Genomic DNA, 25222 nt, shown 5'->3' with positions numbered 1-25222 from the left:
TATCATTACCCAAATAAGCAGAAAGCGCGACGGCGCGCCGTAATGATTCATTACAGGCAAGATTACAAACCACAGACCTGAATCGTGAGCATTTCTGCGGCTCGCCGCCCGCTGTGGCTTTCAGGGGAGCGAGTCAGTTCAGCCATCATCACTTGCAGGGAGAGGCAGCCCATCTCCCTGTTCTCACGTACGTATACAAGAATGGGGGAAAAAAGAGATGGAAGAAGAGAATGGATAATAGAAGGCGTGACCCCTTTCTCCTCCCTACTTCACTACCTCACACCACCTTCCTTTCCATTCTCTTCTCTCCTGCACAGTGCATAAAATATGCCAGTCACCCCCTCCACGTACTTCTATAACTCCGCCCACTAGGAACACATTGCAAACAGCAACACTGTAATAAGGAAGAGCGGACCAATCAAAACTGAGGACCTTATACAAACCTGACCAATGGGATGATTCAATTGATTAGAAGTCGCCGGGTTAGATCTGAAAGAGGTTTAATGGTAATGGAAATGAGGGGGAAGAAGAAGAAATGTTGAAAACGTAGAAGGGGGGGGGGGTGACGACATCGAAGGCTTCTGTACGGATTGTATAGTTAGACTTAATCAAGTTCAACATCGCAACGTGCAGGAGGTTGTGTAGTTCCTACAGTAAGACCCCAAGAGAGAGAACCACCTTTTCTCCTACCCCTTCTCTTCATCCCTTCCAAGGCTTGTACAGTTTCTAATTAAGATTGCACACAAAGAGAAGGATAGGTAACATGAAAGCGAGAGGGGTGTTATGAGTACACTTTTTTTTTTAATGGCAAGTTTGTTAACCGCTGCTTTAGATGTGAATGCACCAATCAGAGATGCGTAAATAGGGCGTGCTGAAGGATATGTGTGGATATATTTCTCTGCTTAGTGCTCAACCTAGCGGAACCCGATCTGCAACATAACTCAACGCTTCACATGACTGTGCGCTGCAAGTTCTGTGCTGTGTGCCCACTAGTGATACGTGTCTCGTAAGATCTGATGACACAAATGTGCGCGTGTTCAAGTACCATAACTTCATGTGAGGAAAACAATAGAATTTAAATTACGTTCATGTAACTTTTAAACTATGAGTTCTTCTGAAATTCAGTTATGTTTTTGCTAGAAAAAGACAAGAAATTTGGTAACAGAACTAAAGAAATGTAGGTGTTCTATTGGAAAACATTAATTTTTAATGTGAGAACGTGAAAGAATGTAAATACTACATCTGAAATTTGTGATCATAATGAGATTTGGAAAATAATTGTGTTTAATGGGTTAATAATAATTAAATAATTACAATGAAGGTTAGTGAGAATTATTTAGGAACTTCAAAAATAGTTGACATATTTAGTGTTTATAAATATAGAAACTTTCAAGGAAACGTAACGGATTAAATCATATAAACAAAATTACAACAGAGAGAAATCAGTGAACATTTAAAACGTAAATTATTGAGAACTGCAACCGATCGGTTTTCCAATAGCTTATCAGGCGAACATTTAGGTTAATTTTCATTTCTGTAATCAAATCTCTTTAAGGCTTGTACCTGAAAAGTATTCCAAAAGGAAGACATACACTTGACCAGAACCTGAGGTTGGAGTCAGGCTAACTTCATACCTAGGCCTACGTCCAACAGTATGATGCAAAACCCGTTGCTAGGATACACCTCGTTTACGCACTTCCTAGATTTTCGACATCAGCAGTACCCGCCACCGGTTCGAGGTTCTGCCACGGGAGCTAGCGGGCCTTCCCCGTCGTCACTGTTCATGTACTCGGCACTACGTCAGCAGGCCCTGACTTCGAGAAGTAGCAGCAGTGGAGACAGCCCTAGCCCGCCGATCAGTGCCACGTCCTCCAGCACGATGGGCAAGTCCTTCACGATTGATGCGATCCTGGGGCTAGGAGATGCTAACAAGCTGGACTGTGGGGTAGGGAAGTGCATGGCGACAGATCTGAGTACCGGCACTAAACACTCCGAAACAGCCGCCACCGTTTCGGCAGTTCTGCACCATCCGCTGCAAGCCTCGTACGCGGTCCGAAGGTCCAGTCAAGGTAAGTCTGTGCGGCTCCATACCTGCCCCTTTTCGGCGGTGAAGTGAAAGTGAAGTTCTCCTTCTGCTTAATTAATTAAACACTACTCCCTGATGACGTATGAGGTAGTGGGTATATAGATCCATGTATTCTTGACCTGGGCGCTGGTTGGAGGTGAGATCAGCATGAAGCCCAGCCCGCTTTAACCCCCAGGGAAAAAGCACCTGATACCCATTAGATAGGAGGATGGATGGGCCCCAGAGCCGGTCTGGGTCAACTCAAAATTGTCCCTGTGATTAATGAATTAAGCGCTATGCCATGAAAAGGGGGGGGAATGGAGGTATAGCTCCACAATTCTTCATCTCGGCAATAAATGTGAGTGATCGGACGCACCCCGGACAATTTACCCTCAAGGAAATCGTCCCTCCTCAGTACATTTTTCATATGAGGCAGATGGGCCCCAAAGACGATCTGAAAGATATGGAGGAGAGAAAATCCTTACTCCTGCCTTGAATTGAACCCCAGGACCCCAACTTCTAGCCCTTCGCTAAATTTGAGCAACAAATTTTTACTGACACCATCATGAAAATTCAGCGAAAAAAGTTTAGGCCTGTAAGCTGTTGAAGGGGGAGAGGCAAAAGGGCAGATACGGAACTATAAAATAGAAGGAAGTAGACTAAATGATGATAGATGTGGTTAGTAGAGACATATTCATTGGATCAGACATAAAACTTTAAAGCAACATAATTTTGTGGACCATGGCATAAGTAGGACTACTTAGATTTGAGTTAAGAACCCCCCCTCCCAAATGAAATTATATCGAGAGAATAGGGGTAAACTTCATATAACTGTGGCTGACATAAAAATATCGGGTCTCTTAGAGGCATATAAGCACTGAGACTACATACGCCTGGACGAGTACTGTAGCTTGCCTATAAAGGCTGACACTTGCTTTATGGTCTATAACATGAATCTTCATTACGTGACCTATGTTACGAGATAGTTGCGAGTAGCAGAATATGTCTGAAATGACTAGTAATGCTACTAAAGATTCAGCCGGTACTACAGTGACTACCTTTGCCAACAGAGGCTAACAGGTCCCCTCCAGATAACAATTGCTATTCTCGAACACGTATAGGCCTATTTAACAGGTACAACGTTAGACATATACCTCAACAACGAAATTAGAATTAATCGTTTGCAAAAATGGATGCATCTGTTGCCATAAGCCTGAAATATAAAAGTGTTCCGTGAGAAGCTGTGTCAACCGCAGAATCAAAAGTCTCTTTTCCTATATACAAACTTTGGTACTGGGTCGCGCCATAGCTCAAGCGGTTGGTCGCTGGCTTCCCACCGCGGCGGCCCGGGTTCGATCCCGGGTCTGGTAAATTGGGATTTATGGTGGACAAAATGGCGCTGGGGTAGGGTTTCTCCGAGTACTTCGGTTTCCCCTGCCAATTGCTCCATAATCACCCTCACCTATCATCTGGGGCTGGTACAATAGGCCAGAAGTGGCCGCAGTACCAAGTGGACTCAGTCCCACCCCAGCAAGTAATATAAAAACACAAATCTTTGGTATTAATTCCTGTCAAACACAACAACGCTCAAAATAACTCACTCACACTTTATTGTGTACAGCTGAGTTTTATTGATACAAAATACGGTGTCGCCGTCCTCAGGCGAGGCAATTAAGATGCCTCATACCATTGACTTGTGACTCTCTCCTCCTAGCGATCAGTTCTCATTTGTTCTATTACAAACACAAAAAAAAGAGAAGTTGCAAGAAAATAAAATGTTAATATTTTTGTGTCGTCTGTAACTGTGAAGCACCTCGGTAAAAAGAAGAAGTTCTGGGAACAGGTAGCCGGCAACTTTCCTTTGATACGTCATGGACAGCGCAGAAAACAAAAAAGAAAGGGGCACAGACGCAGAGAAAGCAAGGTGAAATCGTAAGCATCCTAACAAAAATTAGGAGGGATACACAGACAGACAGCAAGGCGATCCCATAATCCTAAAAGTTAAGGTGGATACTAAGACAAATGGGCAGATACAGACGGATAAACAGACAGACAGGAAGGTGATCTTATAAGTCCCCTTTTATTTTTTCAAACAATGAAATTAGGCTAAAAATGCCGGTCTAGAAAACCGAAAATAACGGCCGTGGAGATTCGTAGCGCTGACCACGCGACACCCTCTATCCGCTAAAGTTGGCACTAACTTCACCGACAAGCGGCGGTCGCTCGGTCGGTATAGTTCGCTTGCGAAATCAAGCCACGGAGTTTTAGGTTAAAAATAACTTATTTCGGGATTCATTGACTCCGAAGTCGTTAACGGAATATAAAGTGGTTTTTACATAGTAATGATTACATTACGTAATTGATAATGCAGACAACAACAATGATGTACTCCCATAGAATTACTGGGTTTTTGGACTTTTTCCATTCTAGAGAACAGAAAACAGACAGTGGTAGAAATTAGCTTTTTCCAATGGGCCCAGCCAAGTAGATGTCTTCTCACCCTTTCACCACAGGACGGAAACATACAGAGTTTCCGAAACGTCTGTTTTCTGTTCTCTAGACTAGCGGACGATGTAATAAAAAGTAAAAAAAAAAATCAGTAATCCTGTGTGATATACACCACCGTCAGAATCCTTTAGAATCTGATATATTTCCATTTGCTCTATAATTTTAATGGACAATGAATTTATAGACGTCTTAACATTACAGCGGTCTGGGAACAATACAGATAATTCGTGCACGGGAAAGCAAAAGAAGACATTTAGAAAAGTTTCGCGCTTAACTCTTTTATTTATGTAGAATAGAGAAATAAACAAGGACCGCTTCTGTGATCTAGTTGTCAGAGTTCCTGCCTACAGATCCAGAGGTCCCGAGTTCGATTCCCGGAGTTACCAGATTTTCTGAGAAGTATTGAGTCTGGAATGGGGTCCACTCAGCCTCGTGACGATAACAGAGGAGCTATTTCAAAGAAGTGGCTGCTCCGGTCTAGAAATCCGAGATTAACGGCCGTTGGAATCCGTTGAGCCGACCACGTGACACCCTCTATCCACAAACGTTGGCACTAACTTCGCCGACAGGCGGCGGTCGCTCGGTCGGTATAATTCGCTTGCGGACTACAGGCCACGGTGTTTGTATACAGAAATAAACAGGAGACAAACGAACTACGTTTCTCGATTCGCCTATAAAATGAGATGTGTCTTTGTCGATAAGTAGGCCTAAGTGTAATTTTAACAGTGACAACCAATTTCCAGGGTTTTCATGACTTACAAGATTAGAGTGTAAAATACAATTCATATTACCGTCCGTCTTTCTAATTAGAAAGGCTTACGGTATTGGAAGGAGCCGGGATAGCGCAGTCGGTATAGAAACTGGCTATGGGCTGGACGACCGAGGGGTAGGAGTTCTAGTCCCGGTGAAGGCAGTGCAGACCGTTTCTGAGGCCCACCCAGACTCCTATCCATTGGGTACCGGGCGCCCTTTCCCTGGGACAAAGCGGCAGGGGCATGAAGCATACCACTCACCTCCAACTAGTGACGAGGTCAAGAAAATATGTATCTATACATCCACTCCCCCATACGCCTTCGTGGCGTAGTGCTTAATTCGTTGAGCACAGGGACAACTTCACATTTATGGCACTGGAAATAGAAGTTTCAGTCGCATAACCTAGGTATTTTTTACTTTGTGGGCTGGGGGTGAGGCTGATTCACTTGGTACGTCGGCCACTCTTTGGCCTCTTGTACCAGCCCCGGATGATGAGTGTGGAAAAGTCAGTGGAATGATAATTGACAGGGGAAACCGAAATATTCGGAGAAAACCTGCCCAAGTGCCGCTATGTCCAACACAAATCCCACATGACCTGACCCGGGCTCGAATTCTGGCCGCCACGGTGGGAAGGCAGCCACTAACCGCCTGAGCTATGGCATGGCCTACAATCTAGGTTAGTCTTGTGAGTAATGCTGCAAAAACACAACCGATTTTTCGAGGAAGTAACAAACTTTTATCGTTGACTCTGAAATATATAAGACACGGTTGCTATCAGTTTAATCATTACAGCATGAATACAAAGTTATATCTCTTGTCACCAGCTACGTATGAATGTTCATTCACTTGCCGCTTTGCCCTCCGAGGAATCGAACCTCGGTCTACCCATTGGTTACCAGTCGTTTACTTAATCACGGCCTAATACCCGATCAAGAATATAAATCCCTAAAAGTTTGTGACGATGGTATATCGCTACAAGTATTACGTTTTTGGACACTATCAATCGTCTTGTCTATATTTAAAAAACCGTCTCGTTTATTTTCAAAACACAACGTTTCGGAGACTGGATTCTGTTCCCGTCCTCAGGTAAAACCTACTCAGTTGGGTCCAATAGATAAAGCTAGCCCCTATCATCGGACGGTTTTTTAAAAATAGTCATGATGGATCATGTCCAAAAATATAAAACTTGTAATATAAATCCCATTAAATATTTTAACATATGATATTTTCGCCGTTACACTTGTATTGGTCTTGAAATGACAAACCGTCAAGTTTAAGCAAGTTTAATGTAAAGAAACGGATTATTAATATTAATATTATTATTAATATATTCTTACATGTTTCAGTCCTTCGGGACCATCTTCAGAAGCTAGCGCCCATCGCATACACTGACATTACACGTATCCAACAGGACAGCCACACATTCAGCACGCAGCAAGAGAACAGAAACACGTGAATCATATGCTACAGAATAAAATAACAAGCATTTGAACAACTAAAGTCTTAACCAGATAGACGGAATAGCTCAGTCCGTATAGAGGCAGTATACGGGCTGGACGACTTGGGTTCGATTCCCGGCAGTGCGAGATTTTTCTTCTCTCCACAGCGTCCTGACGGGTTCTGGTGCCCACATAGCGAATGGGTACCCCGGCTCTTTCCTCGGAAGTAAAGTGGCAGGGGCGTGAAGCTGACTACTCACCTCCTTCTAGTTTCAAAGTATATAATAGTGGAGCTATACCTCCACTCCTCCATATGTCTTCACAGCATAGTGCTACTACTAATTAAGCATAGGCACAACTTTACACTTTTTTTTCTGTGGCGCTACAGCCCCAATTTGGGCCTAGGCCTACCTCCATGAAACTCTCCGTTTCACTTCAGTTTACTAGATCTTACACATTCGCTAGGACTCCTTGGGCGGGTGATCAGCTCGTCGCAAGGCCTCTACCTGTAGACAAACACAGAAAAACGCGCACACAGACATCGAACCCACGATCCCCGGCTTCCGAGCGAGCGAAGACAGTGCACGCCTTAGACCGCTCGGCTACCGTGACCGGCCCAACTTTACAATAGCTTTACAATTTTAATCTATTTTATAATCTACAGCCTTATAACTTTAAATATACAGCAATTGTAAAGAAAGTCTCGTTTACTGTTGAGCGTCTGAAAAAGGCTTTGATATTAAACGACTCTGCATTCTGCCCAAAGATAGTATTTGTGTGTTTCGTATGATTCTCAGAATATTCAAATTCCTGTCAACGAGCCCACAGCATAGTCCACTACAAGATGTTTATATTCGATATATTAAACTGTCTCAGGTATAAAAACAAACTCCGTGGCCTGCAGTCCGCAAGCGAATTAAACAGACCGAGCGACCGCCGCATGTCGGCGAAGTTTGTGCCAACTTTAGCGGTTAGGGGGTGTGGTGTGGTCAGCGCAACGAATTCCCATGGCCGTTAATTTTGGTTTTCTAGACCGGAGCCGCTATTTCCTTGAAATAGCTCCTCAATTATCCTGATGAGGCTGAGTGGACCCCGTTCCAGACCCACTACTTCTCAGAAAAATATTCTGGTAGCGCCGGGAATCGAACCCGAACCTCTGCATCTGTAGCCAGGAACTCTGACCACTAGACCATAGGGCACCTGTTTGAATTATACCATGTTTCGGGAACTATTTGCTTCCACCATCAGGCTTAAAACCGGAACTCTGTGGTCTAGTGGTCAGAGTCCCTGGCTACAGATCCAGAGGTCCGGTTTCGATTCCCGGCGCTACCACATTTTTATGAGAAGTATAGTCGGTACAGTTCGCTTGAGGACTAGAGCCACAGACTTTGTGTTTTGTTTGTTTGATCCTAATAAATCTGGGCCCGTTAGACAGATCTAGGCACATTATTGCCTCTCCGCAGCCCAATTCCCAAGCCCAATAAGCTATCCCAGAAATCGTGAAGTCTGCGGAATTTGGAATGTACTGCCAGTAAACACGCTTATCACTCATACATAATTCGTATCAGTAGGAAGTTGCAACTCGTACTCACTCACTCATGGAGCTGAGCCCTTCTTGAGGAGCCGCCAATTCTGCAACTACTAAAGAAGTTCCCAGGATTCTATGGAACCCGAAGGTTCATTACCGTGTTCACAAGAGCCCTCCACTGGTCCCTATCCTGAGCCAGATCTATCCAATCCATAACATCCCATCCTATCTCTCTAAGATATATTTTAATGCTGCCCACCCACCTACGTCTTGGTCTTCCCAGTGGTCTCTTTCCTTCCGGCTTCCCCACCAGTATCCTATATGCATTTCTTCTCGCCCCCATTCCTGCTACATGCCCTACCAATCTCATCCTCCTTAACTTGATTATTCTAAGCTCCTCATTATGCAGTTTTCTCCATCCTCCTGTCATTTCATCTCTCTTCGGTCCAAATATTCTCCTCAACACCCTCAGTCTATGTTCCTCCCTTAATGTCAGAGATCAAGTTTCACACCCATACAGAACCAGAGGCAAAATTATAGTTTTGTATATTCTGGTTTTTATGTTTTTATTTAGCAGACGAGAAGACAAAAGATTCTGAACTGAATGGTAGCAAGCATTACCCGAGTTCAGTCTCCTCTTAATTTGCAATTCGTACAGTCAATCAAAAAGAGCTGTGTCAATGTTTAAGATTACTGACTTGACACAATCCTGGTACAGACACACCACGGTCTGCATGCGCTACATGTTTCGGCCTATTACGCCCATCATTAGGAACAAAGAACTCTTATAATCAACCTTCTTTCTGTGTCCTGTAACTCCCTACACTTGTCAGTGTTTGCATATTACAAATGCGTTTTACAGATACGTTTATGTAATGCCCTTAAATTATGTATATGGGGCATGCCATAACGTAGTTTGCTGAGGTACTATGCTACAAGCCGTAAGGTCGCGGATTCGATTTCCGATGAGGTCATTGTATTTTTTTCAATTGAACTAATCATTCCAGCCGGACTATGACCCTGGGGTTGACTCAGCCCCTAACAGAAAAGAGTATCTGGAATCTTCCTGGTGGGTAAAGCCTCGACGACCCACAACCCTATGGGCCTCTACGGCCTGTTACAGGGGTAGCTTTACCTTTATTTTATGTTATATAAATTATTAAATATTAAAATTTAAATTTTTAAAAAATATTAAAATATGAATCAAAATTGAGTTTTGAGTTAAGATATATGTTCTCTTATTTATGTTGTCAGGTATTAAGGTTGCGCTCGCTAACGTGTGTTCTTGTTTATGTGGGATTCCTCCTATGATCTGAAATGTGTTATTAGTACGTATATTATAAATTTTTATATTTGTATATTTGTGTGTCGGTTTTCCTTACCTTATGTTAATGTTGTGGTTTTAGGTTGGCATGCGGGTGTGTGATACGTTGTTTTCGTACCGTGCCTCGGAATACAACTTTGTTTGCATAGGGGTGTACAGTAGTTTCTGTAGTGGAATTTTGGATGCTTTTGGGTGCCCTCTTACCCTATGTGGTGTGTTGCCAGGGGCTGCGCTATTGGTGTTATCCCTATGGTTCTAAGAAGATTTGAGGTTCAATAACGGCAACTAGTCTTACTGGGCCATACTTCTTTTCCGAAGAATGTGTCGTGACAAGCACCCCCCCCCCCATATCCTTGTCGTACTGCGGGGGTTCAGTTTTGACGCCATTAGTGTGGGTATTACATTTCGTATAGAGCTGCAGTAAATCATAAACAAAGCAACATAATTTGCTTTATGTTAACAACTGTTCAATAATACACGTACATTTCCTTTGCGACTGTGCTGTCCAGGACCTAGGCATACCAGACACATCCTACCTGGTATATGATTTATTACTGGATGTACTTCATTTCCAGTGAAAACTGTTCGAACACAGTCTCAAGAGTCTTCTTATTGAAACAGAAATCTGAAGTCACTGAAACCATGATTCGAAATTTTGTATAAACATTTTTATAATGTATGATATAAGGTTGTCACAACGGTGGTTAGGAAGAGTTGTATCTTCTGGAATAGAGTGTGGTAACATTTATTAAGATGTGTTTTGTTTCGACTAATAAATCTGTGTTCAGTAACAAGAAGTTCTTGTGGTACACAAATTTTTAATATTTCCAGCATTTTATGGAACCCGAAGTTTCATTACCGTGTTCACAAGAGCCCTCCACTGGTCCCTATCCTGAGCCAAATCAATCTAATCCATACCATCCCATCCTATCTCTCTAAGTTCCATTTTAATATTGTCCACCCACCTACGTCACGGTCTTCCCAGTGGTCTTTCCCTTCTAGCATTACCACCAATATCCTATATGCATTCATCTTCTTCCCATTCGTGCTATATGCCCTGTCCATCTCATCCTCCTTTACTTCATAATTCCAATTATATTTGGAGAAGAGTATAAGTTATGAAGCTCCTCATTATGTAGTTTTCTCGAAACTCCTGTCACTTCATCTCTCTTCGGTCCAAATATTCTCCTCAACATCCTATTTCTCAAACACCCTCGGTATATATTCCCCCTTAATGTCAGAGATCAAGTTTCACGTCAATACAGAACCAGAGGCAAAATTATATGTTTGCATATACAGATTTTTTATGTGTAGACAACAGAATAGAAGACGAAAGGTCCTAGACCGAATGGTAACAAGAATTACCCGAGTTCAATCTCCTCTTAATTTCCTCCTGAATCAGGTTTTGATTTGTTACAGTCTATTCCAAATATCTGGACTGTGCCACATTTTCAAAACCTCTGTTCTAATTCTTAAAATTACTTTCATTAAATTAAATCAATTTGATCAATATTGCTAGTGCTACTAATAGCACAATTTCAGCAACAGATCTCTTTCTGCTGTATTTTCTGCTCTGAGTCCATTTTCTAATTTTATCTTTCTATACTATTGTAGCTTAAACTGTGGTTTGTGACCCTATAAATTGCTTGTCGTTTCCAACAAATATTTCTCACTCTTTTTTTTTTTTTAAATTTCATTACATTTGTACAGTTCGTAATTGTCTTAACACATGCTATGTCCTCGTTTATGTTCAACCACTTACTGCATTCTAATTCTTCTCCCATCTTTCTAGTTTCAGAATATTTTATCACCACGTGTTTAGTATCTTCATGCTCCAGACACAGGGGGCAATGTCCTCTCTGAAATTCACTTCTGATGCGTCTGAACTCCCAAATCCCTGCTTTCAGCTGTGGTTTTCCAATTCTGTCCTTTCCTGTATCCTATATAGAATTTAATACTTTGTAATCTATTGAATGTCAACCGATGTTTCGGAGAAACATTTCGTTGACACTCTCATGGTTGAATGGTAAGCCATATAAGAATTCAGAATGCAGCAGGCAGCAAACAAAGAAAACAGTGTGTCGAGTTTTATGAATCATTGCTTTCTCTACACAAGATTGGGCGAGGCACAGTCTATTATGGTTAAATTTGCCTGTGCTTAACTAATTAAGCACTACACCATGAAGGCGTATGAGGGAGTGAATATGTAGACCCACATTTTCTTGACTTCGGCACTAGTTGGAGGTGAGTGGTCAGCTTCACGCCCCGGCCGCTTTACCTTCGGTGAAATAACCCCCGGTACCCATTGGATAGGAGGCTGGGTGAACCCCAAGGCTGGTTAGGAAGACGTGGAAAAGTGAAAATTCTTGTCTCCACCGGGACTCGAACTCCGACCTCTTGGTCTTCCAGCCCGTATCCAGTTGCTATACCGACTGAGCTATCCCGGCTCTCTTCATCTGTTATGGTAACATTTAAAAAATAAATAGAACCTGATTTTGCGAGGCCAGTTCAATATTATTTTTGTCTATCCCTGAATTTTATGCGTGTTTTTGTCCCGTTTATAAATCAACCCGTTCGTGGAGACATATTCCACATTTCCAGCAACCATAACACGAAATATAATTAGCAGTTACTGTTTGAACAACCCGACAGTAATAAAGTACCATAACAAACTCTCGGATTTGTGGCCTCGGGTTCCCCAACCCTTCAAATAACAAAGAGAGATAAAACCAACCGTTGATACTTTCTGACTAAAGATTGTGTTTGATTCACCAATATGTTTTCATTATTTTACAAATTAAAATCATCCCCTACTGACCGACGAATTGTTGGCTGGGTTGTAATGAAAAGCTTGTGGTATTTTATGCATTTATGTAGCGTGTACAGAGCATCACGTTTTGACATAGTCAGTGCAAGTGTGGACTATCGAACCAGCGCGTTCACTGCTCTGGTGACCAACACATTATTACTCTATTAAGGCTCTACAGCCCTTTGTTGGCCCTTGGCCGCATTTAAAATTCCTTAATTTTATACACAGTCGGTAGGACTCCTTGTACGCAGAATCAGTCCCTCGCAAGGCTGCTACCAACAAACAGAATAAACGCACATAGACATCCATGCCGCGAGTGGGATTCGAATCAGCGATCTTAGTGTTCGAGAGAGCGAAGACAATTCAATCCCTAGACCGCGCGGCCACTGTGACCGGCATTAACACATTACAGTTAATGTTATCTTCTCACTAAGCAAAGTGATGCAAGATTTTTATCGACACTCGGTGGAGTTTCTCTTCATTCAAGAACCAGCCTCGAAAAGATATATTTTCCTGTGGCGCTACAGCCCCAATTTGGGCCTAGGCCTACCTCCATGAAACTCTCCGTTTCACTTCGGTTTACTAGATCCTTAACATTCGGTAGGACTCCTTGGGCGGGTTATCACCTCGTCACAAGGTCTCTACCTGCACACAAACACAGAAAAACGCACATACACAAACATTACACATCCATGCTCTGAGTAGGATTCGAACCCACGATCCCGGCTTCCGAGAGAGCGAAGACAGTGCATGCCTTAGACCGCTCGGCTACCGTGACCGGCCGAAAAGATATAGTACAAATAATAACCACTGACATTCTTTGAAATATGATAATGTTACAGGTACTTCAAAATGTAAATACGAAATGCAGGTTAGGGAAATATTCTCATACTGAATTTCAGTAAAATCTGTACAATCTTAGTGAGATATATGGAAAGGTTTATGTACGGCCCTTTAAAAGTCTGGCTTTATTATGAATTAATATTGCTGAAAATTGGAATTATCTAATAATATATAGTGGAAGTCTTCAATGTCGAATTTCAATAAAATTTATTGAATAACTTATGGGATTATGAGAAAGTTTATTTGTCTTCTTATATAAAGCCCACTTTAAGGATCAATGTGGTTGAAATTGGAATCGCCTAACAACTTCAGTTACAGCCTCGTATGTCCAGTTTTAAATAATATCTCTAAATGGTTAGGTCATCATATTAGGTCGCAGAGAGACAAACATTACCTCCATGTGAGGCGTTCTTTTATGTTTGTAAAGAACGCCTAAAACTGCATAATGAAGAGCTTCATAACTTGTACTCTTCTCCAAATATAATTAGAATTATCAAGCCAAGGAGGATGAGATGGGCAGGACATGTAGCATGAATGGCGGAGAAGAGGAATGCACATAGGATATTGGTGGAAAAGTCAAGACGTAAGTGGGTGGACAACATTAAAATGGATCTTAGAGAGATGGAATTGGATGGTATGGATTGAATTGATGTGGCTCAGGATATGGATCAGTGGAGGGCCCTTGTGAACACGGTAATGAACCTTTGGGTTCCATAAAATGCTGGGAAGTTCTTGAGTAGCTCCACAATTGGCGGCTTTTCAAGAAGGGCTCAGCTCCGTGAGTGATGATGAGTGATGAAGGGACTCCTAGGGGCGACAAACTCGCAATTGTCGTGTGTGGGCTCCTCAACGCGACACAAATTCACTACGAGATCTCACATTTCTAATCCTGTATTTAAACGTCCCGTTGCATTACTATATATAAAACTGTTTTTGTACTACACAGCCCATCAACAATGCAACAAATTGTTCCTTCTTTCTTACACGCTCACTTTCGACACAACAGGTTTCGGCCGTAAATGGCCATCTTCAGGTGTCTTACTATGCCAAAACTACTACAGTGCACTAATATTGTCCATTCGTCGTATATGCGACTGCACGCTTCATGATTTAAAATGTCATTCTCGTAGTCAATTGTTCATTCATTCATCAGTAATCTGTCAGACGACAGGCCCACAGTCTCCTCCGTCTTCTTCCTCGTCTTCTGGGCACTTCTAACTGCCCCTCCGATTTGTGTTGTCTCCAGTCAATCTTTATGCGCTAAAATAAAACACGCCGTAGTTCACGTAATTGAAATCAATAAAATCTATTTACATTTCTCTTTAAATTTTGTAAAATTCTTATTACATCTCACAAGGAGCGTCGTCCACTTGTTTATATCTGTATCCTTTATTTCAGATGTTTTATTGCAGCAGCCTCTTTTTCTATTCGTAAACATGTTGTGTTACGTCTGCAATCCGTAATTTTGTCCCTTGCTTGTGCGTTCTTCCCTTCAGCAGAGTGAGGTATGGTCTCACATTTCTAATGTTTAAAGTTAGGCGTTTTCATATTTTGAAATTGCCTCATGCCATTGTCAGTATTTCGGCTGTTTATTGCAGGTCTACTTATGCGTGATGCGTTCCGCTCGCTTGCAGATTACAGAAAAATATTTTATTAGGTTATTCTTCGACACACCGTGGCTTAGACAGACTCCATGTAGTTGAATTTTTTCGTCGTTAGTTGACGGTTAACTGTATTTAATCAGATAACAAGTTTTCTTGTAGTTCTCACGCTGAGTGAGGGTGAGTGACCGCAAAGGCACTAATGAGAAATCTTTTTTCAGCAGACAAACCATAACGGCAGGCCAGAAATTGCAAACAGTGTAACTGGTAAGAAGAACCACTGACTTATCCTACAACAAAGGGTGGATATATGAACTCCCTCAAGTGCGCCACAGACCCCAAGACAACTGACCTTGGTCTTAATGTGTTTTGGAGTTTACAAAGGGGCGACCAATTACCAATTGTGTTTCTTCTGACCAGTTGTATGCTACCTAGGAAATTCCTTTCGCTGATAGGAAAATTCGTTGTTAGGGTCTCTGGACCCACAAAGGAGAGTAGAGAATTAGAAGTTTCTGTCCCTAGTCTATGAGATGCTCACCGCAAAGTTATGCATTCGGTTACCTAGAGAACTCAAATCACTACCGGTCAGTTCCCGAGTATGTAGCTCAGGGATCGAAAGTTAGTTACTGAGTAAAGGTAAAGGTAAAATTGTCCATGTGTTTAACTAATTAAGCACTAAGCCATAAAGACTGGTTGTATAGATTCACATTTTCTTGACTTCGGCAGTAGTTGGAGGTGTGTGGTCAGTTTCACTTCCCAGCCGCTTTACCCCCGGGGAAAGAGTCCCCGGTACCCATTGGACAGGATGCTAGACGGGCCCCAGAACCGGTCTGGACGACATGGAGAAGTGAAAATTCTTGACACTACCGGTACTCGAACTCCGACTCCTCGGTCGTCCAGCCAGTAGCCAGTCGCTATACCGACTGCGCCATCCCGGCTCACGTTTCCTGAACATCTCGTATAAATCGCTTGACCACAAGATGTCTATGCTAATGAGTGGAGCCAGAGTATCCATTGGATCCAAGCAACTATTTCTTTAACACGTGTTGCTGGGAATCCCCTCCGAGTCTAGGGGAAGCGGAAGCAAACAGCGGAGAGGAGCAGAGGGACAGTAGGAGCGACAGAGGGTAGCAGCCTCAACATTAACGTGAGCCGATTTTTCCTGCCTGTCGCGTGTTCCAAGCTCATAATTAAGCAATTCCGTTCTTCCTGCTGTGAATACAAGCAGGCATGTTTTCGAAGTTCTCCTCAGACATTTATTCTATACTTTTTAGGGCCTATACATTAATTCTGATTTTATTAACCCTTTAAATCCCAGTGGAGGGTTGTTTCTGTACCACCTGCTTTAAAACACTAAACTCCATATCCTGCCCACGAAGTGCATTTTTGTGTTCCTTCTAACTGTCGGAACAAAGAAATGTATTTTTCCTAAGCAGCATTAACAGTTCAGCTTTGCGTCAGGGACGTAATGTATTTTCTGTGACGTAGAAACTGAATTTTCACACCTTATTGAGAAGATATTCAGCATTTAAATGGTTAATCATTACTTGATTGTCCTCTGATTTCTTCGTTCTCTTCCTCTTTCATCCGCAAATCTCGTCATACATATTCAACTTCGCTTTTGTTGCTTTTAAGAGTTTCAGACCTATGAGTCTGAACACTATAGTTCAGTCGGTATAGCAACTGTCCGGAAGGCAGAGGTTACCAGGCGTGGGTAACAAATCTTTCTCTTCTTCATGCCAACACTGAAGCCCACCCTGTCTTCTATCCAACTGATACCGGGGGATATATCCCCAGGGAGTAAGTAGCCGCGGCGTGTAGCTGCCAACGCACCTCTATCGAGTGCCGAGGTGAAGAATGGCGAGTCTATACCTCCACTCACCTATATGTCTTCATGGCGTGTTTCTTACACAAAGAGAGGAAAAGTAAAATCTCCATTAGGCCTATGTTTGCCAGTTTTGTAACATAACTTGCTCATAAACCTTAAGTAAATGCCATGATATTGAATCCTTCTTCAAAAGCCGCCAGTTGCTCAGCTACTCAAGAATTTTCGAATATACACGGTGTGTCCAGGATCCGTTAGGACTAATTTTTCTAAATTTTGTCCTGCAATACCATCTGTTGGCGAGTTGTTGCGTTAAGATTCTTAAAGTTTCAGCTGTGGCTGTCTATAATTTCAAAGCGCAAACATCGCTGCATCATGTGTTCTGACCTTGAATGTAACAGTACTGTTCTGACGCTCGTCGGAAAACGGCGGTTGAACAGAGAGCCAACATCAAATTTTGTTTGAAGTTAAGCAAAACAGCCGGAGAAGCGTGCGAAGTGATGAAAAGTTTGTACGGTAGTGATTGTTTAAGTCGCTCGAACATTTTTCGATGGTATGCTCTATTTCGTGACGGCAGGGACGACATTAAAGACGCTCCACGTGCATCAAAGCCGAGAACAAGTCGCACTGAAGAAAATGTGAAAAAAGTTACCGAAATCCTTATATCATACAGATGTGTCTCTGCAAGACTCATCGAGGAGCTTTTGGGAATACCAAAAAGTACTGTGCATCTAATTTTGACCCAGGATTTGGGCAAACGGAAGGTCTGTGCGCGGTTTGTACCGCACGCGCTGTCAGGCGATGAAAAACATGCCAGAGTGGAACACTGCAAAGACATGTTACGTTCGGCCCAAAGTGATACAAAATTTACAAAATCGATTGATACTGGTTACGAGACATGGTGTTTTAAATATGAGTCTCTCACAAAGCGGCAGCCTGCAGCGTGGTTGAGCCCAAACAAGCCGAAACCAAAGAAAGTGAGCATGCAAAAGAGTCGAGTAAAGACACTGCTAACCGTTTTCTTCGATTCCAAAGGAATCATTCACAAGGAATTTCTGCCAGAAGGTCAAACAATGAATTCTGATTATTATCTCAGAGTCCGCAATCGTTTGTGGGCGAGAATTCTTCGAATTCGACCTGAATATCGAGAGCAAGTTTCCTGGTCGCTCCTCCACGACAATGCACCACCCCACAAATCGAAGATCGTGCGCGATTTTTTGACCGGAAAAGGGATCATAGTCCCTGATCACCCTCCGTATTCGCCAGATTTGGCTCCAGCAGATTTCTGGTTGTTCCCAAAAGTTAAGTTGCCGATGAAAGGAGACCACCACGACACCTTCCAGGGCATCCAAAGGGAATCTACTGCAGTTTTAAATGTGATTCCACAAAAGGAGCACAGTAACTGTTTTTGAAAAATTTTCAATCGATTCCAGCTATGTATTGATTCAGATTTTGAATAAAAAGAGTGAAATTTTGAAAATAATTCACGTCTTCTATTTTTAATGAACACAGTCCTAACAGAACCTGGACACACTGTGTACATTGAAACCCAAAAGTTCATTACCGTGTTCACAAGAGCACTATACTGGTCCTTATCCTGAGCCAGATCAATCCAATCTATACTCTATCCTCTCCTTTATCTCTAAGATCCATTTTAACATTATCCATCCACCTAAGTTTTAGGCTTTCTAGCGGTCTCCTCGCTGTTCTGCGCAATCTGAGGACGCGCCATGCCGTGTTGAAAAGTTACCCATTTAACATGGCGCAAACTTTTAGGCCTTTGTTAATTAGATTTGCAATTCCAATACAAAGCATATTTTCACATTAGTATTCATAACCCTTCCTGGTAATACAGACGTAACGTGTAACCGTCCAATAGGATATTGTACGAATCACATCACAGAAGTAACAAAACTAAGATGTTTATTTTTCAATGCATTGGAATAGGAAAAAATAAATCAGTATTTATGAGATATACATCACTTTTGAGAATAACCACGGAGTCAGATATAATAGCAACATTTTATGGTTCGTGGCATGCACATACACACAATGAAGTGATTGTACCACTCCCCCCATGCTCCCCTCTCTACCACTAAATGTACGCTACCATATATTCATCCTGTTGTTCTCTTTCAAAACAAGTGCATTTTTTAATACACAAAAACATTCTTTTCAATTGTAGTTATAATTTCATTGGAAGTTACACAGCTCATGATTTATTGTGTTACATATGAAAATTCGAACAATTGCTCTTATGTAACCAGGCCTGTAATTTGTTTCTATCATTCAGAATAGACACTCAGCGCCCAGACACGTGCGGTAGCTCTGAGTGCGATAGTACGAGGCCGAGATTTATTTTTCTATCGCGTAGGAACAATCATAATATAAAGGTAAACCCCAATAAAGCAAATTCATTGGCTCGGATCTGAGACAGTAAAATGTGGTCATGAGTCCAGCGGAACTCGCACCTGAGAATGACTGCGTTGGCGAGGGCCAGCAGTAATTGTAAACAACAAGCATTCTGTACACATCTTAGAGATGTTGTATTGTTCCGTCAGATTTACAGGTATTTCCTAAGCCATAATAGGGTAAAACATTCTATTGTGAAGTCACGGCCTGTTTTCAAATTACATTTTCTAATCAGTATCCAAGATTCGGTTGGAATGGGTACACTTAAATTATGTGGCGTAGGAACTTAAATCATTACTATTTTACTCAAGAGCAAAAACGATAGTATTCCACAATTTCGTGAAATAAATTACATTTATCGTTTATAAATTCTTCCAAAATATAACATAGGCCTGTATATGGATTCTTTTTACGATGTGGGCGAAATATATTGTTTGAAAGCACTGGTCTATTTTCTTTTAATGTACTAGGCCAATAATCTGAATTTTTAAAAAGGCAGGCCTAAGTTTAAACTTTATCATGGAAGGGTGTTAAGGGTAAAGTAAAAAAGTAAAAGTAAAGGTATCCCTGCAATAGGCCTCAGAGGCCCATATCGTTGTGAGAGGTTGAGGTTCCCACATTTTCTAGAAGATTGGCTTATAGATGGAGCCAAGGTTGTCAGCCCTACGCACCGACCGCCCTTTACCCCCAAGAATATTCCTGGTACTCATTTCTGTTAGAGGCTGAGTCGACTCCGGGGCCATAATTCGGCTGGAAGGATTAGGTCAACTGAAAAAAAATCCAATATCTCATCGGGACTTGAACCCGCGACCTTCCGGCTTGCAGCACAGTGCCTCAACCGGGTAGATATCTTTAAGTAAAAGTCGGCATCTTAAGTGGTTAATGATGTACACATTTACGTAAACCTAAAGTAGGGCGCTGTATCTCTGCAATGCTCAGAATCAACCTTCGAGAACGGACCCTCTGACTCTTAACGTCTCTTATTCTACCGAATCTTATCCCATCAAAGCTTCTGTGTGTACTGTGTGTGTTCTCCCATACTTAACTGACAAATTAATTGGACTTTAATCTGTCGGGAATAAATTAATCGGCTCATTTCCCTCGTTTCCAAGCGACCGCACGCTGTCTTAGCAGCAACACCCCGGCCAGCTTCAATATAACGCTTCATTAGTTGCCCAATGAACACAATTCACTCAACCGCAGCTGCACTCTCTGCTGTTTGTTATGGAAATTACATTTGTCGATGTTCATTTGTTCCCCCACAAGAGTGGCATTATACATCCACTGTTCAGACTCACAAGGCAGGCCTATAATATATAGCCTATCATTAGACAAGTTCCCACAAAAATCACACTGTTAAGTGACAAAGATACATCATTTACGTGCTTCTTTCTGGTAATAAATCGTAGCTGTATGTCCAGTTCTGTTGCTGTGTTCATAAACGCAGGGTGATTCTGGAAGCAGGCTCCAAACTAATATTCTGACGGTTGAAGAGTGACCACTGAGCCAGGCAAAAAGATGTTGCAAGCACAGCCCCCGAAAGAAAAGTAACGGAGATGCACGGTTAAGCTATTCGGGATGAAGAGCCGTAAGGAGGGAGAAATGTGGTGTATTTACGCCATGCAAGAGCTGTCGAGCCGCGGAGGTCTGCTTACTGAGCCTTTGCCTATAGGCGGGTTGCGTAAACTCGTGTATCGCTTGTGTTTACCGGTCTGTTACCTAGTAACGCTCCGGCCATTCACTCTACAATATGTAACTTACGCAATAATTTACCAATGAAAACGGCGCTTGGTGAGTACATGCCTTGGTAGATGGGGAGATAGTATGAATACGGAAGATATTCAAATTAGTATCCCTCCGCCGTGACCGCGTGTCCTGTATAAAACATAAATAGAACCGAACGTTTTATTTTAACATCCGCTTGTTTAAAAATCACAAAACTTTAATTTGTATCTATAGTTATTAAATTAAATAATAATAACTAAATAAAATAATTATAATAAAATTTGTTCTTACTGATAGGGCACTGAATATTTTAATTGGCCCGGGTCACCCAAAAATTTTAATTCCAACCCTGTCGACGTTCCATATTCTGCAATATTGCATCCTGTATGGCAGGTGGGGGTGAGGGGGTAACTGTAGCAATTACAAGACTGTCGGGAACCGGGAAGACAGACACCGGGTCAGTGTTACCAACGGTACAGTGTTGTTAAGATTAATTTTCTTTGGTAAGTTATTGAGTGACGTAAATGTTAACTTGGAGACCCCCCCCCCCAGTGAATCGTGCTGTACAGTTGATGCGCAAATTAATGCTAAAACAACAGATGAATGGATAAGAAATGACAGTGACTTACAGAGTAGGCCTTAGCACGTGACAGAACTTGACACGACGAAATCAGCTGCCCAACCGTAGCAGAGAATATGGACGCAATTTGGTTTATGTTGGATTTGTCGCGCTCACAGTGGTGATCATCATCACCTTCTCTGATAAACGCCGTGTAGTCCGTCTAAATTCAACCTACTTCCACGCTGGTATCTTGCTTTGGCTGATTCGACCCTGAAAAGGGAGCCGATATATTTCTCCGAAATGTAAGTTGACTTTCAACGGACTACATGCTGTTTTATCCCAGAAGATCGAAATCTTCGTTCTGCATTATTTGATTTTGAGGAATACAGAAATATGGAGATGACTTCAAATTTTATAAGCCATATTCTTAAGAAAGGATATTTAAGTGTTCTTTAATATGTGTAATCACAACACAACTTAAATTTTCTGGGAATAGCGGATGGTCAGAATTTTCCTTCCGAATTTTCTGAAATATTATTTCTTACTTCAAATATATTCAAAATATACTGACCATTATTTATAAAAACTTGTGTAGGTATTGAAATCGATATTAGAGCTGCAAGGGTTTCATTACTGAAGTCTAATATACAGGGTGTTCTGTTTCAGCAGATAAGTCCTGTGACGCTGCGACCGGCGGTGCAGGAGGGTGTAGCAAGAAGCCAGCGAAATCGAAACGCGTTCGGACAATCTTCACACCGGAGCAACTCGAGCGCCTAGAAGCGGAGTTCAAGCGACAGCAATACATGGTGGGGCCAGAGAGACTGTACTTGGCCCATACACTCCAGCTCACAGAGGCTCAGGTACACCACCCTAAATATTCGCTTCAAAACAATTTCCTAAAGAATTAGATCACCTTCCTTTTTTGTGTTTGGGTTACTTAACGGACCGACTCTATGGTCTAGTGGTCAGAGTTTCTGGCTACAGGTCCCTGATTCGATTCCCGGAGCTACCAGATTTTCTGGGAAGTAGTGGGTCTGGAACGGGGTCCACTCAGCCTCGCGAGGATAATTGAGGAACTACTTAAATGGAAAAGTAGCGGCTCTGGTCTAGAAAACCGAAATTAACGGCCGTGGGAATCCGTTGCCCTGACCACGCGACACTCTCTGTCCGCAAAATTTGGCACTAACTTCGCCGACAGGCGGCGGTTGCTCGATCGGTATAGTTCGCTTGCGGACTAAAAGCCATGGATTTTGTTTAGTTTATTTTGGGTTACTTAACGACGTTTCCATCATCAGGGCGATATAATATTAAACTGGAACGACTTGGACTGGAGCGATTGTAGGCTAATAGAGGCTATGCCGACATTTACCTAGAAGGACTGAAGATAAGAACGAAATACTTCCATCAGGATAATCACTGTCCCCACCGAGATTCGAACCGAACATCTCCAGAATACAAACATAGACCAGCCTCTTCGGTTACTTCCTTTTTTGGCCGCGCCATAGCTCAAGCGGTTAGTCGCTGGCTTCCCACCGCGGCTGCCCGGGTTCGATCCCGGGGTCTGGTCAAGTGGGATTTGTGGTGGACAAAGTGCCGCTGGGGCGGGTTTTCTTCGAGTTTTTCGGTTTCCCCTGCCAATTTTCATTCCACCAAATTGTTCTTCATCATACTCACCCGGAGCAGGCACAACAGATCAATCAGTGACAGATGTGCCGAGTGGACCCAGCTGGACTCTACCCCACCCCCCACTATGTGAATTAATTAATGAACTTCCTTTCGTAGATATACAGTGTGATTCTAATTTATTGTCAGGGTTTCCGTGGCCTATAAACCGAAACTCCGACAATAATTTAGAATCACTATGTACGTATACTAACACGGAGGGTCTACAAGGAGTACCATCTTTCCTATACTGTAAGTAAAAAAGTAAAAGTATCCCTGTACCAGGCCGTGGAGGCCCATAGGGTTGTGGGACGTCGAGGCTTTCATAATTTCTCTAGGCAATCGGCTCACAGATGGGGGTGAAGTAGTCAGCCTTACGCCCCGGCCGCCCTTTACTCCCCAGGAAAATTCCTGGTACTCATTTCTGTTAGAGGCTGAGTCGACCACAGGGCCATAGTGCGGCTGGTAGGAATAGTTGCATTGAAAATATCCACCTCATCGGAACTCGAACCCGCTACCTGCCGGCTTGTAGCATAGTGCCTCAACCAACTACGCCGCGCCATAGCTCAAGCGATTAGTCGCTGGCTTCCCACCGCGGCTGCCCGGGTTCGATTCCGGGTCTGGTCAAGTGGGATTTGTGGTGGACAAAGTGGCGCTGGGGCAGGTTTTCTCCTAGTACTTTGGTTTCCCCCGCCAATCTTCATTCCACCAATTGCTCCACAATCACCCTCACCTGTCATCTGGGGCTGGTACAATAGGCCAGAAGTGGCCGCAGTACAAGGGACTTAGTCCCACCCCACTAGCATTAAAAAAATACCTTAAAATTAAAATATTCATATGGGGCACCCGGGTTTGAACCGGGGTCCTCTCGATCTGCAGTCGAATGTTATACCGCTGAGTTATACCCCCAGAGTGCGATGGTGAGGGAGTACTCTGTTAAACACCTCATTCTTTTTTTTTATTTTAGGTTAAAGTCTGGTTTCAAAACAGAAGAATCAAATGGAGGAAACAGAACTTTGAAGAGCAACAGCAAAGACTGGCTGCACTGAAACATCACCAGCAGCAACTGCTACAACACCAGCAACTGCAAGGAGAAGACATCGAGGACAGCGAACTGGAGAGCAACAGCGGAGACAGCTTTCCTGCAAGAGCCCAGCAGCCTTCTGAGTAAACCAGCTTTACTGAAGGACACAGACAAGAATAAACATTGGCGTCATATGGTTTGCCAGCAGAACGTGTAGTGTGTTCTACCTCGTAGAAACAAGGTTTCACTACGAACAGATGAAGGCCCAGCATCTCTGTCACGTCGATAATTTACGTCCTGTTCTGAAAACATCGACAACGATGAAATTTATTTGGCTACTAAGGAATATCTTGGGAGTTCTGTGACCAAACGCAGCGCAATGGGCTCGTAACCCCCCCATAACACTAAGTTTTGATTAATTTCATACTGAGATTGTGAACATGAGTTCGTTAGTGAATTCTGTTGTTAGGATATCGAACGGAGGATAAGTAGAGCATGTAGAATGGATGGAAGAGATGAGAATTTCATGGAAAATTTTAGTCCTACAACTTGAAGAATTGGGGAGACTTGCGTTCTAGCATATATGGGAGAACAGGGGAAGTCCAGCAGCCATTCAAGTACTGTTTCTCAAAGTTGTGATCTTGTCACTAGATAAAACTTATAGGCTATATATCAGTGTATATACAAAACTGTTTTATTCACCAAAAATATATCAAAAACGTAAATAAAAAGGTAATTTGAATTCAAAAGGATCAACTCATGAGAGTGTTTATTGATTTTTTCAATGTTTCCTTATGGTCCCAGATATCAACATGTGATTTATTACAATTATTTAATAATTACCACAGACCCATGGAAAAAAAAATTACGGAAATCGCATAGATACAAGAGTTATCAGCGAAAATTTCAAGTTCCACGTCTTTTATTCGGTCCGTTCTTTGTAATCGAAATACTGAGTTCAGTCCTCGGGAAATGATTGCACGTATAATGGCACTGTGTCTCCTCTTCTGCCTCTGTCGCAGTTTTCTTTTACAAATGCAGTTTCTTCTTACAACCTGCCTCTTTGTTGGCTGACTGTCTGTCTGTTCGACCGTCTTTCTATTTCTAGTTTTAACTGGTTTCTTCCCTGCGTATCCTTAAAC

The 25222-nt window shown here is 42.5% G+C and overlaps 2 protein-coding genes across 3 annotated transcripts in view; one reads left to right on the top strand and one right to left on the bottom strand.

Annotated features, from left to right (window-relative positions):
• The window catches only part of LOC111872868 (E3 ubiquitin-protein ligase COP1), a 163498-nt gene that overhangs the window by 88188 nt on the left and 50088 nt on the right, over positions 1-25222 (bottom strand). The gene's annotated exons all lie outside the window — the stretch shown is intronic.
• On the top strand, positions 675-25212 carry LOC111872881 (homeobox protein goosecoid-2). Of its 2 annotated transcripts, none has more exons than XM_033754877.1 (3): positions 675-2069; positions 22064-22254; positions 24024-25212. In XM_033754877.1, the coding sequence occupies exons 1-3, from the start codon at positions 1655-1657 to the stop codon at positions 24225-24227; spliced, it is 810 nt and encodes a 269-aa protein (XP_033610768.1). In that variant the 5' UTR covers positions 675-1654; the 3' UTR covers positions 24228-25212. The 2 variants fall into 2 exon arrangements, with proteins under 2 accessions (XP_033610768.1, XP_023722903.1); XM_023867135.2 differs by having other exon boundaries at positions 22061-22254.

This window comes from Cryptotermes secundus, unplaced genomic scaffold (genome assembly GCF_002891405.2).
Source record: "Cryptotermes secundus unplaced genomic scaffold, Csec_1.0 scaffold371, whole genome shotgun sequence".
NCBI classification, from domain to species: Eukaryota; Metazoa; Arthropoda; class Insecta; order Blattodea; family Kalotermitidae; genus Cryptotermes; species Cryptotermes secundus.
Note: the sequence above shows the minus strand (reverse complement) of the source record. Positions and strands in the feature narration are given on the sequence as shown.

Coding starts and splice junctions, on each gene's coding strand:
- LOC111872881 (XM_023867135.2), top strand. CDS start 1,655: ATGATGCAAAACCCGTTGCTAGGATACACCTCGTTTACGCACTTCCTA. Junction 2,070..22,060: donor GGTCCGAAGGTCCAGTCAAG/GTAAGTCTGTGC, acceptor GTTCTGTTTCAG/CAGATAAGTCCTGTGACGCT. Junction 22,255..24,023: donor TCCAGCTCACAGAGGCTCAG/GTACACCACCCT, acceptor TTTTTATTTTAG/GTTAAAGTCTGGTTTCAAAA.